At 37.7% G+C, this 15,281-nt stretch overlaps 1 protein-coding gene across 3 annotated transcripts in view; it reads right to left on the bottom strand.

The window, feature by feature from the left end:
- The window catches only part of FCHSD2 (FCH and double SH3 domains 2), a 290,391-nt gene that overhangs the window by 60,835 nt on the left and 214,275 nt on the right, over positions 1-15,281 (bottom strand). For all 3 annotated transcript variants that reach the window (XM_004381944.2, XM_023736536.1, XM_023736537.1), the window contains one exon: positions 5,850-5,966. In XM_004381944.2, coding sequence (XP_004382001.1) covers positions 5,850-5,966 — 117 coding nt within the window. The remainder of the gene's footprint in view (positions 1-5,849; positions 5,967-15,281) is intronic.

Raw genomic sequence — 15,281 nt, forward strand, 5'->3', positions numbered from 1 at the left:
GATGGATCATCCCCTTAATCATTATATAGTGTCCTTCTTTGTCTTTTAAGATGGACTTTGTTTTAAAGTCTATTTTATCTGAGATTAGTATTGCTACTCATGCTTTTTTTTTGGTAGCTGTTTGCTTGATACATTTTTTTGCATCCTTTGATTTTTAATAAATTCACGTCTTTGTTTCTAAGGTGTGTCTCTTGTAGACAGCATATTGATGGATCCTGTTTTTTTAAACCATTCTGTCACTCTCCATGTCTTTATGGGTGCATTAGGCCATTTACATTCAGTGTAATTACTGATAGGTGTGAGTTTATTGCTGTCATTTTTTAGTGCTTTTTTTTGTGGTGCTGATGTTTTGTTTGTTCCTCTTATTCTACTGTGCTGAATTCCTTTTGTTTGTGGATTTTTTTTTTCATTTCTTTTGTCTTCGTAGGTTTTGTTTTTACTGAGACTTTTTTTTATGTTTTTCTTTATTTTGATTAGTAGGTTTGTTAACTTTCTTTGTGGTTATCGTGAAATTTACTCTCATCTTCCTAGATTTGAACCAGTCTATTATTAGTATCACCTTGCCTTCCTCTCCATTAGAAGGTTCTATATCTACACCGTTTATTCCCTCTTTTATTGTTCTGATGCTGTTGTCATTTACAGATTAACCTCTCTGGTTCCCTGTTGTAATTCTTTTGGTTTTGGATAGTCTTTGAGAGTTTGTTTCCTAGGTTGGTAGCTGGCTGGTATGATCCTGTGTCCTAGATTCAGCCTGTAGTCTGATGTTGTTTGTTCTCAGATTGAAGGACTCCCTTTAATAAGTCTTGTAAGTTTGGTTTGGTTTTTACATAGTGCCTTAATTTCTGTTTATCTGGAAATGACCTAACTTCACCATCATATTTGAACGAGAGTTTTGCAGGATATATTATTCTTCGATGCCAATTTTTTCTTTCAAGGTTTTATATATGTTATCCCATGCCTTCTTGCCTGCATGGTTTCTGCTGAATAATCCGAGCTTAGTCTTATTGTTTCTCCTCTGTATGTGATTTTTTGTATTTCTCGAGCTGCTCTCAGGATTCTTTGTTTGTCTTTGGTTTTAGCGAGTGTGATTATGATATGCCTTGGTGATTTTCTTTTGGGGTCTATCCTATATGGGGTTCATTAAGCTTCCTGGATGGTCAGCTTTTCATCTTTCATGATATTGGGGAAGTTTTCTGTCAGCAACTCTTCAATGATCTGCTCTGTGTTTTCTGTTTTCTCTTCCTGTTTTGCAACTCCGATTACTTGCAGATTTTTGCTTTTGATTGTATGTCACATAATTCTCAGGGTTTCTTCATTTTTCTTTGTTCTTTTTTCTGATTTTTCCTTAAACAGAATTGTATCCAAGTATTTTGGCTTCAGTTTCGCTGACCCTGTCTTCCAGCCTTTCAAACCTGCTTCTCAGTCGTTCTATGACACTGTCTATTTCTGATATCTTGTTGTTTATCTTTTGGATTTCTAATTGATGTTTTTGTATGATTTCTAGTTGTGAATTTATTTTAGCATTTTGTTCCTGCATTATTTTCTTGAATTCTTCCAGTTTTTGTCGGCCTTTTGCATGAATTTGTCTCTGTTTTCCTCATTTTTGTCTGCTTTTTGCTTCAAGTCTTGGATAATTCTGAGTAGTAGAGATCTGAATTCCGTATCAGGTAGTTCTAGTGCCGTTTCTTCTACTGGAAAGTCATCTGGTGTTTTATTTTGGACGCCTACTGGAAGCATCCTGTCCTGTTTTTGTATATGTTTTCATATTCACTGCTGTCTTAGGGCATTCAGTAGTTATTTTCCTCATTTACTAATTGTACGTTTGTTTGTTTCGTTCTGCTTTTTGTTATATTTGGTTATGTCTGAGCAGGTGGGCTGTGCGTTCTTTGTAGTTTGCTCGTCTGTGGGTACTATACTTTCAACCTCCTTCTCCAATGGGCAGGGTCAGTCACTCAGGTATGGTACAGCAGGGCAGGTCCAGCTGAAGGGGAGCTGCTGGGATGGGTTGTTTGTGGCACATACTAGGGCCGACAGGGTGTGCCAGGAATCAGTGCAGGTCAGGTTCCAGTAGGCCGTGCCTGTGCTGCTTGGAGTTGTGATGTTCAGCAGACAGTGCAGGCAGGCAAAAAGGAGTGGGGAGAGTGTGATGTGTGGAGGTAAGATGGGTATGGGAAAGGGGAGAGAGAGGAGAGAAGAACAGGAGCCAGTAACATACACACAAACAAACAAAAAAGAGTGTTAAGGGAGCTTGCTGTTGGGAGTGGAGAGATGAGAGACTGAGAAATGGAGAAAAACAAAGAGGAAAGAAAAGAAAAAGAGTAAAAGAAAAAATGAATAAATAAAAATTAGAGGAAAAAAAAAAAAGGAAAAAAAAAAAAGCCCCCAGGGATCCCACTGGTGCAGATGGTAGAACTGGGGAAATTGTTCCCAGGCTGTGAAATACAGCCTGGCTAGAAAGGGTAGAGATGTTACACAGCACCAGGTATTCAGGAGACAGGAAGAGAAGGTGAGAGATGAGAAACTCGAAATGAAGAAAGAAAGGGAAAAAGAGAGATACAAAAAGAAAACAAAGAAACCAAAAAACAAAAACAAAAAAATAAAACCAAGAAAAAAATGCCCTCAGGGATGTCACTGTGCATACAGAGTAAGAGAGCAGCTTCCAAGCCACGCAGTACTGCCCAGCTAGAAGGGGCTCTCAAACCGAGAAAAGAAAAAGAAAACAAACAAACTAATCAAAACAGAATAAATCAGAATAAACAAACAAAGCCCCGGGGTTCCACCAGCGTGGTGGCATGGGCCGGGAAGCAGTTTCACAGTTGAGCGGTGTTTTGCAGCCTTTCAGGAAGAAACGAAGATGGTACACAGAGCCAGGTATCTGAGAGAAATGGGGGTGTGAGCGGTGAGAGGTAAGGAAGAAATCTAAAGAAGCGGAAAAAAGCAACACCAGCAGCCAACAAATGGCATTCAGAGAGCCAGCCAGAGCGGGCAGGTGGAATCCAAGTGACACTGGGGTGAAGCCAGTGCTTTCCCGCCAACAGACTGTGGCCACAGGAAGCAGAGGAGGCTGAGTGGGGTGAAAAAGTGTGGGGAGTGGGAAAGCGTACATCACTGGTTACTGGTTGTTTTGTGTCCTGCTGGAAACTCCGTGAAACTGCTTTCTCATACCCCCTGTTCACCCTAATCTCTGATATCGAGTCCAAGATGGCGGATCCATGCTGTGGTAGCTGATAGGGGACCTCTGCTTGTATCTCTCCTCGCTCTCTGTTCTCGGTCAGTTTCTTATTCCATTCGGTGCTTGGCTGAGTTCTTTATCTCTTCATTTGATGCTTAGGGTTTCAGGATTGATGTGTGTCTCTCTCTTAGTTTTTCAGAAGTTTGCTGTGGAGGGACGGCATGGTGCTTCTGTCTATAGTGCTGTGTTGCCCGGAAGTCTCCACCCAGTTTTTGATGTTTGTTTTGAGAATAGGAGGGTATAGCTTTTTACTCTGTGATCTTGGTAAACTATCGGAGTTGTGATGTCTCTTCCTTCAGTCCTAATACTGGTAACTGTCTTTTGTTTTGTTAGTAAGTCTACCCAGAAGTTTTGATTATTTTATAGAACCAGTTTTTGGCTTCATTGAATTTTATTCTATATTTTCTGTTCATTTTTCTATTTCATCAATTTCTGTTCTTACCATTATTATTTTCTTCTTTCTATGAATTGTAGGTTTAATTTACTCTTCATCTATCTTAAAATGAAAGCTTACAATTTTGTTTAAAAAAATGTTTTTAAACCAAATAAGCATTTAAAGTTATACATTTCTCTAAGCACTGCTTTAACTGCATTCCACAGTTTTCATTATCATTCAGTCCAAAGTCTTCTAATTTCCCTTGTGTGGGGTTTATAATTAACTTTACCTAAATAATTTGGTATTTTTCCTTGGTTCCTGAGAGATAACCTCTAAAACCTTGGGATCGCTCCAGTGATTACAGTATCTTTGGTGAGGGCTCCTGACCACATCTAACAGGTTATGCTAATGAGCTGACTGACTCTTAACTGGGGGCTGACCAGGCCAGAAAGACCCACTACATGATAGCAGCCTGACCTCGGGGAGGTGGGCTGGAGGTTGAGTTCCATCAATCATGTCTATGTAATGAGGCCCCTATAAAGGCTCTACACAGAAGCTTCAGGGGCTTCCTCCTTGGTAACTGACATTGATGCACATGGGAAGGTAGCACATCTCTTTTTCAGACACAGAAGCTCTGTGTTGGGAAACCTACTAGACTTTGCCCTATGTGTCTCTTCATTTGTATCCTTTTTGCTATAATAAAACTATAATCGCAAGTATAGCCCTTTCCTGAGTTCTGTGAGTCATTCTAGCAAATTATCAACCTGACGGAGTAGTGAGAACCAGCAGGTCAGAAATGAAGGGGGCCTTAGGGACCCCAAACTTACAGCTTGCATCCTGAGGGGGGTAGTAGGAAACTTCAAATTTTTAGCTAGCAGTTCAAAATGTCGTGGGGCCCCCAAGCTTGCTGCTGGCATCTGAAATCTTGGGCAGAAGTGGCAGTATGGAGGATTGTGTCCTTTAACTGGTGAGATCTGACTTAGCTCTAATGGTTTGGGTTACAGGAAGAAGTACTGCATTTACAGCTGGTGTCAGAAGCAGAACAGAGGTGAAGAGAATAAAATTAGAATTGAATTTACATTGATTTCCCTACACCTTGTGATTTATTATTTAACCCAGGGATTAGCAATCTGACCCACCATCTGGTCTTTTTTTTTTGGAATATAGCCACATCCATTCATTTACGTATTGTCTATGGCTGCTTTCAGTTACAACAACAGAGCTGTTGAGTAGTTGTGACAGTAGTTGTGGGCCAAACTGTAAGTATTTATTTTCTGGGCCTGTGCAGAAAACATTTGCTGACCCTTCCTTTAGCCTATGGGCTATTCAGAAGTATGTTTTAAAATTTCCAAACATTCGAGGATTTTCTAAATATTTTTTATTGAATTAATTTAATGCTGTTGATTTAATTTAATCATACTGTGTATGATTCCAATCCTTTTAAATTTGTAGATTTTTTTTTTTTTTTTTTAATGGCTCAGCACATGTTCTACCTTGGTGAATGTTCAGTGTGTACTTGTGTTGATAGTATTGCTCAGTCTTGTATATTTTTACTGATTTTCTGTCTATTAATTCTGTCAGTTATAGAGATAACTTAAAATCTCCAACTAAAATTACTGTTTTATCTATTTCTCTTTCAGTTCTGTCAGGTTTTGTTTTATATGTTTTGAAGCTCTGTACTAAATGCACACATTTAAAATTATTATGTTTTCTTGATGAATTGATGATTCATTTTGTCATCATGAAATGTATGTCTTTACGTCTTCATAATAATTCTTGTCCTAAAGTGTACTTTGTATAATATTAATATTAGATAATATTCTAGCTTTCTTTTTATTAGTATCTGTATGGTATATCTTTTGTTAACTTTCTTCTTTTAATCTGTGTCTTTACATTTAAAATGCTTTTCTTCTATAAAGCATATATTTGGGTCTTACTTTTTTATCCAGTGGTCAGATAATCTCTGGCTTTTAATTGGAGTATTTAGACCATTTACATTTAATTATCAGTATCAACGTAATTATCAATATGATTGGATTTACACTTACTATCTCATTGTGTTGCTGTTAGAAGACTTAAGGAATTTCCCAATTAAGTCGATAACTGACAGTATAGCTTCTGAGTGCTGAGAAGTTACATAAAAAACACATACAGGGTATTTTTCACATTAATGTAACTCCTTAAATTGGTTTGACATTTAGCTTAAAATGAATGTAGACTAGGATTCTCTATTATACTTACGCGTTGTTGGTAAACAATGTTTTTGTGCTCACGTGCCACACGTGTAGCCCATTTCCGAGCCTCCTTATTTAAACTGTGCTCCTCTGTGGTCCCAGTTTCTGATTCTAGTTGTCGGCTCTACAACACAAGAGAGAACAGAGAAAAGTACTGTTATCCTTATTGCAATCGCAACCCACTATGTAGCTGGACCAATGGCCTTCACTTAATCAGCAGTCAAAACACAAGGCATGCTCCACTACTGTGGGAAGCAATGTCTCATGTCACAGCAAGTTAGCAAAAGATTAAGAGGATAGTATGAAACCATAAATGACCACATTTTTTTAAATCTTACATTGTTGAACATGAGCATTTCCTCTCTAATACTGTGGACTGATCCTTTTTTGGTGAAGGAAGCTACCTAAGCAAACGGAAAAAAGGTATTCATCCCAAGCTACTATGACAATAAAATAGTTGCATGTACAAAAATTGAAACAATTCAATAGTTTCAATGTGAATAAAGAATGACTCACTGAAAAGAAGTGAAAACAAACAACAAAATGATACAATAACAGCAACAATAAAACCCTCCAAGATATTGGGTTTAATTTAGTCATAGGTCTATTACAAACTTACTAAATGGCCTCAAAATAGTAAAGATAGGGGTTTGCTCTCATTTTCTATGGTCTTACACTACTATCACTCAGACAGAAGTACCCAATAATCTTGATAGATAAAAAATGTCACTGATTGGGAGATGTGACTTTGGGAAATTTAAATTAATTTATCCTTTTCATGATTTCTGAAATCAAGTCATGGAAAGACATGTGGAAGTAACCAATAACACAGGTCTTGACAAATCAGAATTTCATACAAGGCAAACTCAACCCAGGGTGTTAAGTAATACCCAGAGGTTTTGTTCTAATGCAACCTCCACTATTAAAGATCAGTACAAGTCAGGATCTAGTGTAGATCATTATCTTTTAAGGTGATGGTGTTAGCAGTGCTTAATTCTAGCAAAGGAACTTTTTAAAAGGTCTTTTTAAAAATGTTGATTAATTTAATCTTTAGTTCATTCTTTTAACATTTTTCCTTTACCTTTAAAAAATATATTTGACACATATAAAAGAAGAGTGACCTGTATAAGCTATTAAGTACAATGATTTAAAGACCATTGCTATTATTATATTAAATAGTACTGTAGCTTGGCTCTGGAAAACTTCACTTATTTAACTTAATTATTTTGAAAGAGGCATATATAAAAATACGATTCTCAGGATAATAGTGGTAAACAAACAAACAAACAAAAAAACCCAATTCAAATATATTACAACCTGAAGAGGACTACTATAAAAGAACTTTTCTATCAACTTCTACATGTAACAGGGATAGTTTTTCAATTTGTGTCAATTAGGGTATACTTCTACAAAGTAGGGGAGAGGCCAACTAAATATGATTCTTGAGATTTTTAGAAACATTAGGATTTTAGAAATCATAACAAGTTTTAGTAAATAATTTTCAGAAGCAGATAGTTCTTTTCCTGGAAAACAAATGTCAATTTAAACACAAGTCTAGGCTTTTAAGTCCTGTTCCCTCTAGTTGGAATAACTTCTCTATCTTTCGCCCATGGACAAACCCCTTGTCATTCTTCAAATCTCACTTCACATGCTACCTTCCCTGTGAAGCTTTCCCTGATGTCTCCAGACAGACTCAGGGCTCCTTCACTTTTGACATATCTCTATTATATACAATTGTTCTGCTGTACTTAAAAAAAAAATTATTTTATTTTTTGCTATTGAAGAAATACACAGCAATCTCTACTGTATTAATGTACTCATTTATTAGACATTTATTGAGTGGCCACCGTGTCATGCAAATATCACATCATACTATGACTGCTGCATTTGAGTTTCCTATTTATCTTTAGGCAACGAGGGCCCAAGCAGTATATTAATCTTCGCATTCTTGGTTAAACTAATATAACCTAAGGCCCTGGTCCTGGGATTCCAAAGTGAAAGCCAGGTCACCAGATTATCAGAATGGTGGCTTCAGAGACAAGAGAATAAACAGCATTAGAATCAGTTTCTAAATGATGAAGGACAAGATTATTTTGGGGGGTGGGGGCAGAATGAAGAAAGGGAACTAATTTATTAAGTGCCATGCATTTTAATCCAGATTCACAAAGCTGACTTTAGGATTGGGATCCCTCTCCCATTTCTACAATAAAAGGTTACCTAATACAATCCCCTCCATGTTTAAATTCCCACTACAAAATCCATTCAAATGGATTACTGAGGAAGGAAGTTTATTTGAAGGTCCAAAGTAAGGGATTTTTATAAAATCATATACTTAATGAGATTTATTAGTCCCTTAAAGAGTAACCATTGAAATCTGACATATATTCACTCTCCAGAGAAACCTAGCTGTGTCATCCTGGCCAACTCCTCTCTGGTCTTCAGATTTCTCATTTGAAAATCAAGACATCGGAAGATAGGATGAAATTTCAGATTTTTACTACTGCTGTAATTGATTTTTGAAGAACAGAGGATCATATCTTAGCTATAAGCAGGTGGGAACACTATGTTTTCCTGGGTAAAAGACCTAGAAATCCGGCTACTCATTAGTTCCAAATTTCTTTCTAGCATTATCTGAGAGCTTAGACTAACCCTACAGCAGAAGGGCCCCTGTAAAATATTTAAAATATTCTTACAACATAATTTTAATTTACTTGGAATTGAAAATTCATGACTTTTAGGAGGTATGGGAGATGAGTAATATAAAAACAAACTATTTGATAGGAGGTGGGGAATGTCAAATTTCTGAGATGGTTTAGAACTACAGCTATTCCAAACATTAGCTATCCATTAACACAATGCTGAATGAGGAAAAAAAAAAGTTTAATTTCAAGTCTGTAGAGTATAAGTCTATTATATAAAGCTGTGTATCCGTATCTATATAGGTATGTATCTGCAGAAGTGTTTGGAAGGTATTGACCAAAATGTTATCAGCCATTACCTTTGAATGGTGAAAGTTCAGGTGAAACTTCCTTTTTAATGTTTGTTTTTTTTTTTAAATTAAAGTAATTAGAAAACTATAAAGCTATTTTCACTCTGAATTAAAAAAATAGCTATCATTTATTATTTAGACTATGTTGCTAACTAATTTACATACATTGTTTCATTTGGTTCTCAAAACAACCCTTACAGATAGGAACTATTATTTCCAATTTATAGGAGTAGAATTCTAGGTTCAGAGGGTATGTGTCCTTCTCAAAGTCACTTCGCCACTTAGTGACTGGTGCATCTGGGACTTGTATCGAAGTATCTTTGACTTCAGGTTCCATGCTATCTTTATATGATCATAATATCTTACTAACTGTTCTACTTTGCTAATGCTAATATGCTAAGACATCCTTTGGTTTAATTTTGTTTATAAAAAACAGAAGCCAAAAATTTTGAATGAGTTTAAAACAGCTTTCAGAGCCTATTGTTAGTTGCCATTAAGTTGATTCCAACTCATGGCGACCTCATGTGTGCACAGCAGAACTGCACTCCAGAGGGTTTTCAAGGCTGTAATCTTTTGGAAGCAGATTGCCAGGCCTGTCTCTGAGGTACCTCTGGGTGGGTTTGAATCGCCAACCTTTCAATTAGTAATCCACTGTTACACATTTGCGCCACCCAAGACTCCATTTTCAGTGTCTATAAATGTTAGTTTTTAAAAAAAATCCCCAATCTTTTTAGAACAAAATATTTAACAACACTCTTTTCAAAATTTATAAAGTTATTTAGTAACAAAGGTAATTAACATTCCAATATTCCTGATATATTAGTCTTTAATTCATCTTAACTATTTTGTTCTTAGATACCCTCTCAAATATGATTTTAGTTCATTTTAAGATTAATACAAGAACATATAAGAGTCAGGCGTACGCACGGGGGGAACAGAAAAGCCGATTCTTACACAAGAAATACCGTCATTATTTTTCAAGTCTCTAACCAAAGCATAACCATTTGAAAGAGAGAAAAAAAGATGGTCATGTAGGATAAACGAAAACCACTAGCATATTAAAATACTAGCATTCCAACACAAATTTTAAAAAAAAAGTCATACTATTAGGTTTGTTATGTCAATGTCTTATGCCAGGAACAATCTTATTAATCTTCATTCAAGGAATTTGTACTACTTAGACCTTTTCAAGTAAAAAGCATCTGGATTTTCATAGGTTACTGTATATAAAGCACTTACATTTCCACAGATTCACAATCCCACAATTCTGAAATTCAAAATGCTCTGAAAATCATAAGTCTTGGGGGTAAGTTTTTGGAGCCCAAACTTACTTGTGGCAAAATGTGACTTAGACTAAACTTGAACTATTTTCAGTTTTCATTTATTTCACTTGGTATGAATATGAATCTATGTAGCAGCAAAAATATTGTGTTTTATCATGGGCTATAGAATATACGGTATACGGATCACCTTTCTAAACTCTGAAAAATTATGAATTTTGAAACATGTCTGGCTCCAAGTGCTTTTGATAAGAGACTGTGGACCTCTAAGTCACATATTTTAAAGATACCATACATCTTGGAGTGGAGTGGAGCAGAGTCCCTTATGACATGTATTTTAAGGATAGCAGCACCTCCCCTTCAAAGAAAAGTGGGAACGCATCTGGACACAGTCAACCCTCCGTATCTGCAGGTTCCACATCCACGGATTCAACCAACTGGGATCAAAAATATTCAGGAAAAAAAGTTCCAAAAAGCAAACTAGAATTTGCCGCATGCTGGGCACTACACTGAATCCACATGAATGAAGTGATGTATAAGCATACCCTGCTGTAGCCTCCCACCATTTCACAGATCCTCAGTCTCTCTCCAGCACTCACTGTTTAAGCATTGATAACCTCGTGTCTTCTCGTTATTCCCTAAACAATACCAATACTATATAACAACTATTTGCATAGCATTTACAATCTCTTAGGTATTATAAGTAATCTAGAGATGATCTGAGGCATACGGGAGGATGTGTGTAGGTTATATGCAAATATTACACCATTTTATATAAGGGACTTGAGCATCCTCGGATTTTGTTGTCCTTGGGAGGTCCTGGAACCAATCCTCTGCAGATAACAAGGGACAACGGTACTCGATTTGAGTATCAGTAATGCTTACTATGGAAAATGTAGTCATATGTCCATAATCAAAGGCTTTCATTTTTGGACATTGTGGCTAGCGTAAGTGTAAAAGAAGGGTACCTATTTACTCAGCAGGACAATTTCCCCATAGATGCCCTATCACAGTGTTTTCATGGTTATGAACCAATTGCTATATACAATACAAAATTTCCAACAGGGGAAAGGGCCATTTATAACACAGAATTTCCAGGTAAATTCCCTGTACAGTATTATATTCATTCCACATAGTCTTTTATAGATAAGGGCAATTTTTGCTAAATATTTATTTTTAACAGATGCATGTTTCATTTAAGCAAAATTATAACGTGCAAAAGTTCTAAATTATAGCAAGCCAACATTTTATTTAATATAACTGTTAATCTGTAAAAGGCAGAATTAAATATTAGAAATTGTGGCTAAAATAACAGGCAAAGGTCATATATCAAAAATTTAACGTCAGCCTTTTGCTAGCGTTATCTGTGAAGAGCTTGTTATTTGCGGTTTCAGGAAAGTAAAGAGGAAAGGGTCTTCCCAACCCTACCAGGAAACTTGGGAAAAATGTTTCCTTGTTTTTCTTGCCTGTACGGATCATACTTATCTGAGTTTTGTGGACGAGCACACTTCCCATATTTTTATTTCCTATCCCAGGTTGACTTTGTCATTTTTCATAGGATGTGAGGAAATGCCCCTAAGGGCACCCATTACTAGTTCGTGTAAGGGAAGGGAGATCCACTCAGATGTATGTAGGGCAGACATAGTGCAAGTTATTACTTAAGATATGAAAAGTAAGAATGTGAACAAATGTTAACTATTAGCTACTGTTTATTCCACAAAGATTGCCTTTAAGGGTTATAAACTGCTAAGAAAAGAGGTCGATGAGATATATCTTTGGGAACAAAACAGGAGAGCACAAGTCCTAAGGGACTTTCAGTGATCAACCCAGTAAGACAGCAGAGAGCTAGGGACCATGACTGCAAAAATGTTGCAAGATTTCATAATCTTTGTAATATCTGCTATATTTGATATTTTGGTATCCCTTGCAGCAATTAGAAGAAAAACCTAAAAAACAGAATATGCTTATGTGCTTGTTGTCTTGTGGAAAAATAATAAAAAAAAGAAAGGCAGTCAACATCTATTCTGTGCCTACTATGTGCCAGGAATTGAGTTAAACACTTAAGTATCTCATTTAATTTTCACATGCAATAAGGTAGTCATTTTACACATGAGAAAGCTGAATCACTGAGGTTAAATATGAGGAAGGATGCACAACTAGTTCATGGGACAGCCAAGACTTGACTCCAAAGCCTATGACTTCTCCAATGTACAGCACCTGTAGAATCTCTAACACCAGTATGCCCATGTGACACGTGTATGACTAACACTGAGATCTGAATCAATTTATTTGTCAATTCTCCCTCACAGAATATCCTCATTTTGAGAGAGGAAATTCAAGGGTATATTCCATACCCTCTTCAGAATAATCTTGCATTAAAATCCTCCAGTTCAGAAAAAAAGCTGTACTCTACTCTTTCTGGAAGGATTTTTGACTTCCTTGTATCAAATGGTATTTGACGATATAAAAAAAGGACACATTTGAAACGAATAACTCCCTGTGGAAATATAGACAAGGAAATCTACTTTCAAATTAATCATATGAGACAGCTACTAAGTTACTACACCAGACAAAACATGCCACTGATCACTGTGGTTAATACTAAGATTCCCCGTTTAACTCTATGGCTATACAGAATAGACAATTGTGGCATGAAACTATTTTGGCCAGTTACTTTTGTACACCATTCCAAAGCACAGATCAAAGTAACCATATACTAAAAGAAAATGAAAAGGAATTTTGATTTATCAACAGAAAATAAAAACAAAAAAAGGGCATGCAACAATTCCAAGTCTTAAATAAATTCCTATGGTAATACTGTGATTATACATTTTTCAACTGGACTTCTTGGGCATTTCTGTAAAGAAAAACATTGCAATTTGAAATAGGTTACATTAAGGAGGCGGGGCTAAGATGGCAGAGTAGTCAGACACTTCCAGTGGACCCTCTTACAACAAAGATCCGAAAAACAAGTGATTCGATAATATATGGCAGTCTGGGAGCCCTGAACATCAAAGGCAGAGCTGAAGAACCAGACTGAGTGGCAGGGGGAGGGAGAGATGGTTTGGAACCATCAAGGAGTTGCCAGACCTGACACGGTGAGAGCCTGAGCCCTTCAGGTCTGATCAGCTCAGGGGTGAGTGGTGAGGCAGGCAAGGAGCTGTGCTTGGGAGGCATGTTTTCCGCACCAGGAGAGACCCAGCACCAGAGACTCTACATGCCCGCCCAGAACCAGTGAGAAGCAGCCCTCCATGAAAGATAAGTACTTGCGTACGGCTTACTGCACGGATCAAAAACACCCCCACCCCCAACAGAGAAACACCTCTCTCCCATTTACCTCCCTGCTCCCTGCTCTGCACTGGGTCCTGGACCAGCTTCAGCAATTGCCGAGTTCTCTCGGCCGGAAGTAGGATCCATCACATGCCCAGAGCCGTTCTCCCTGCCTTAGATAGTAAACAAATTAACAAACAGGGGAAAAAATAAACTGCCAGCTCCCCTAAGCCAGGAACCCAGGGTAGGCACAGCTCCTTTGCCTAGGCACAGGCAGAAGGGATCCACAGACTCTGAGTGCCTTTCCCCCTGCATAGACTTGTGTGGGCCCATCTCAACAGCATAGGCCCTCATTACCGCAGTACAACAGGGTATATATCAGAACTCTAACTTCAACTGTTTCCGCTGTGAACTGGCAGGTTCTTGACATTTGACACTGCTCTGCCCATTAATAAGGGTCTTCACCTACCCACATCAGGGGCCTGAGGACTGGTGGTTCCACCCACGTCACCTAGCCATCTGTGATAGGCGCCCATGAATAAGAGGTGCCCCCTAGTCCTTACAGCCAACAGCATTAAGCTGCTTACAGTCCGGCTGCAAAACCCACCCACCTCCGTGTTCTAGGGAACAGGGACACACCTTCCTCCTGGACACTCAGGGGTGGCTGTCGGCCCCCTCTCTTGCTCAGAGTGTGCCCCCCTGCTGCAGCCAGATGCCTGTGCCTACACCAATCACCCATGCCTGTCTAGGACTGTAAGTGAGAGCCTACACCACACACTTGGTGGCTATCTACCTGGCACCTGAGCTGGATCCATACAGGAGGAGTGGGCACACTCCTGAGCTCACATACATAGTAACAGATCTAACCACTTGGTGATAGGACATTAGAGCTTCAAAGGTGCCAATAATCAAACTAGCTCATATGAGCAGCCTGTTTGGGCATATCAAAAACAAAACAAGAAGCAAGGACATAGTTAGCAAACATAAAATAAATAAATATAATAACTTATTGATGGCTCGGAGACAACGGTCAATATCAAATCACATAAAAAGGCAATCCATGATGGCTTCAGCAAGCTCCCAGAATAAAGAATCTAGAAATTTTCCAGAAGAGCAAAATTTCTTGGAATTACTGGAGGCAGAATATAAAAGATTAATATACAGAACTCTTCAAGAAATTAGGAAGGAAACTAAGCAAAATGCAGAACACGCAATACAGGAAATTAAAAAAGATTAGAGAAGCGCATAATGACAAATTTAACAGGCTGCAAGAATCCATAGAGACAGCAACCAGAAATCCAGAAGATTAACAACAAAATTTCAGAATTAGACAACTCAATAGGAAGTCATAGGAGCAGAACTGAGGCAATGAAGTCAGAATTAGTGAGACTGAAGATAAAGCACTTGACACCAACTTATTTGAGGAAAAATCAGATAAAAGGATTTAAAAAAATAAAGAAACCCTAAGAATTACGTGGGAATCTATCAAGAGGAATAACCTACGAGTGACTGGAGTACCAGAACAAGGGGGAAAAACAGAAAATAGAGAGAGAATTGTTGAAGATTTCTTGGCAGAAAACTTCCCTAATATCCTGAAAGATGACAAGATATCTATCCAAGATGCTCATCTAACCCCACATAAGGTAGTTTCCAAAAGAAAGTCGCCAAGACATATTATAATCAAACTTGCCAAAACCGAAGAGAAAGAGAGAATTCTAAGAGTGACTAGGGGTAAACGAAAAGTCATCTACAAAGGAGAGTCAAAAAGAATAAGCTCGGACTACTCAGCAGAAACCATGTAGGCAAGAAGGCAATGGGATGACATATATAAAGCCTTGAAGGAAAAAAACTGCCAGCCAAGAATTATATATTCAGCAAAACTGTCTCTCAAATATGATGG

This window comes from Trichechus manatus, unplaced genomic scaffold (assembly GCF_000243295.1).
Source record: "Trichechus manatus latirostris isolate Lorelei unplaced genomic scaffold, TriManLat1.0 scaffold00088, whole genome shotgun sequence".
In the NCBI taxonomy this organism is placed as follows: Eukaryota; Metazoa; Chordata; class Mammalia; order Sirenia; family Trichechidae; genus Trichechus; species Trichechus manatus.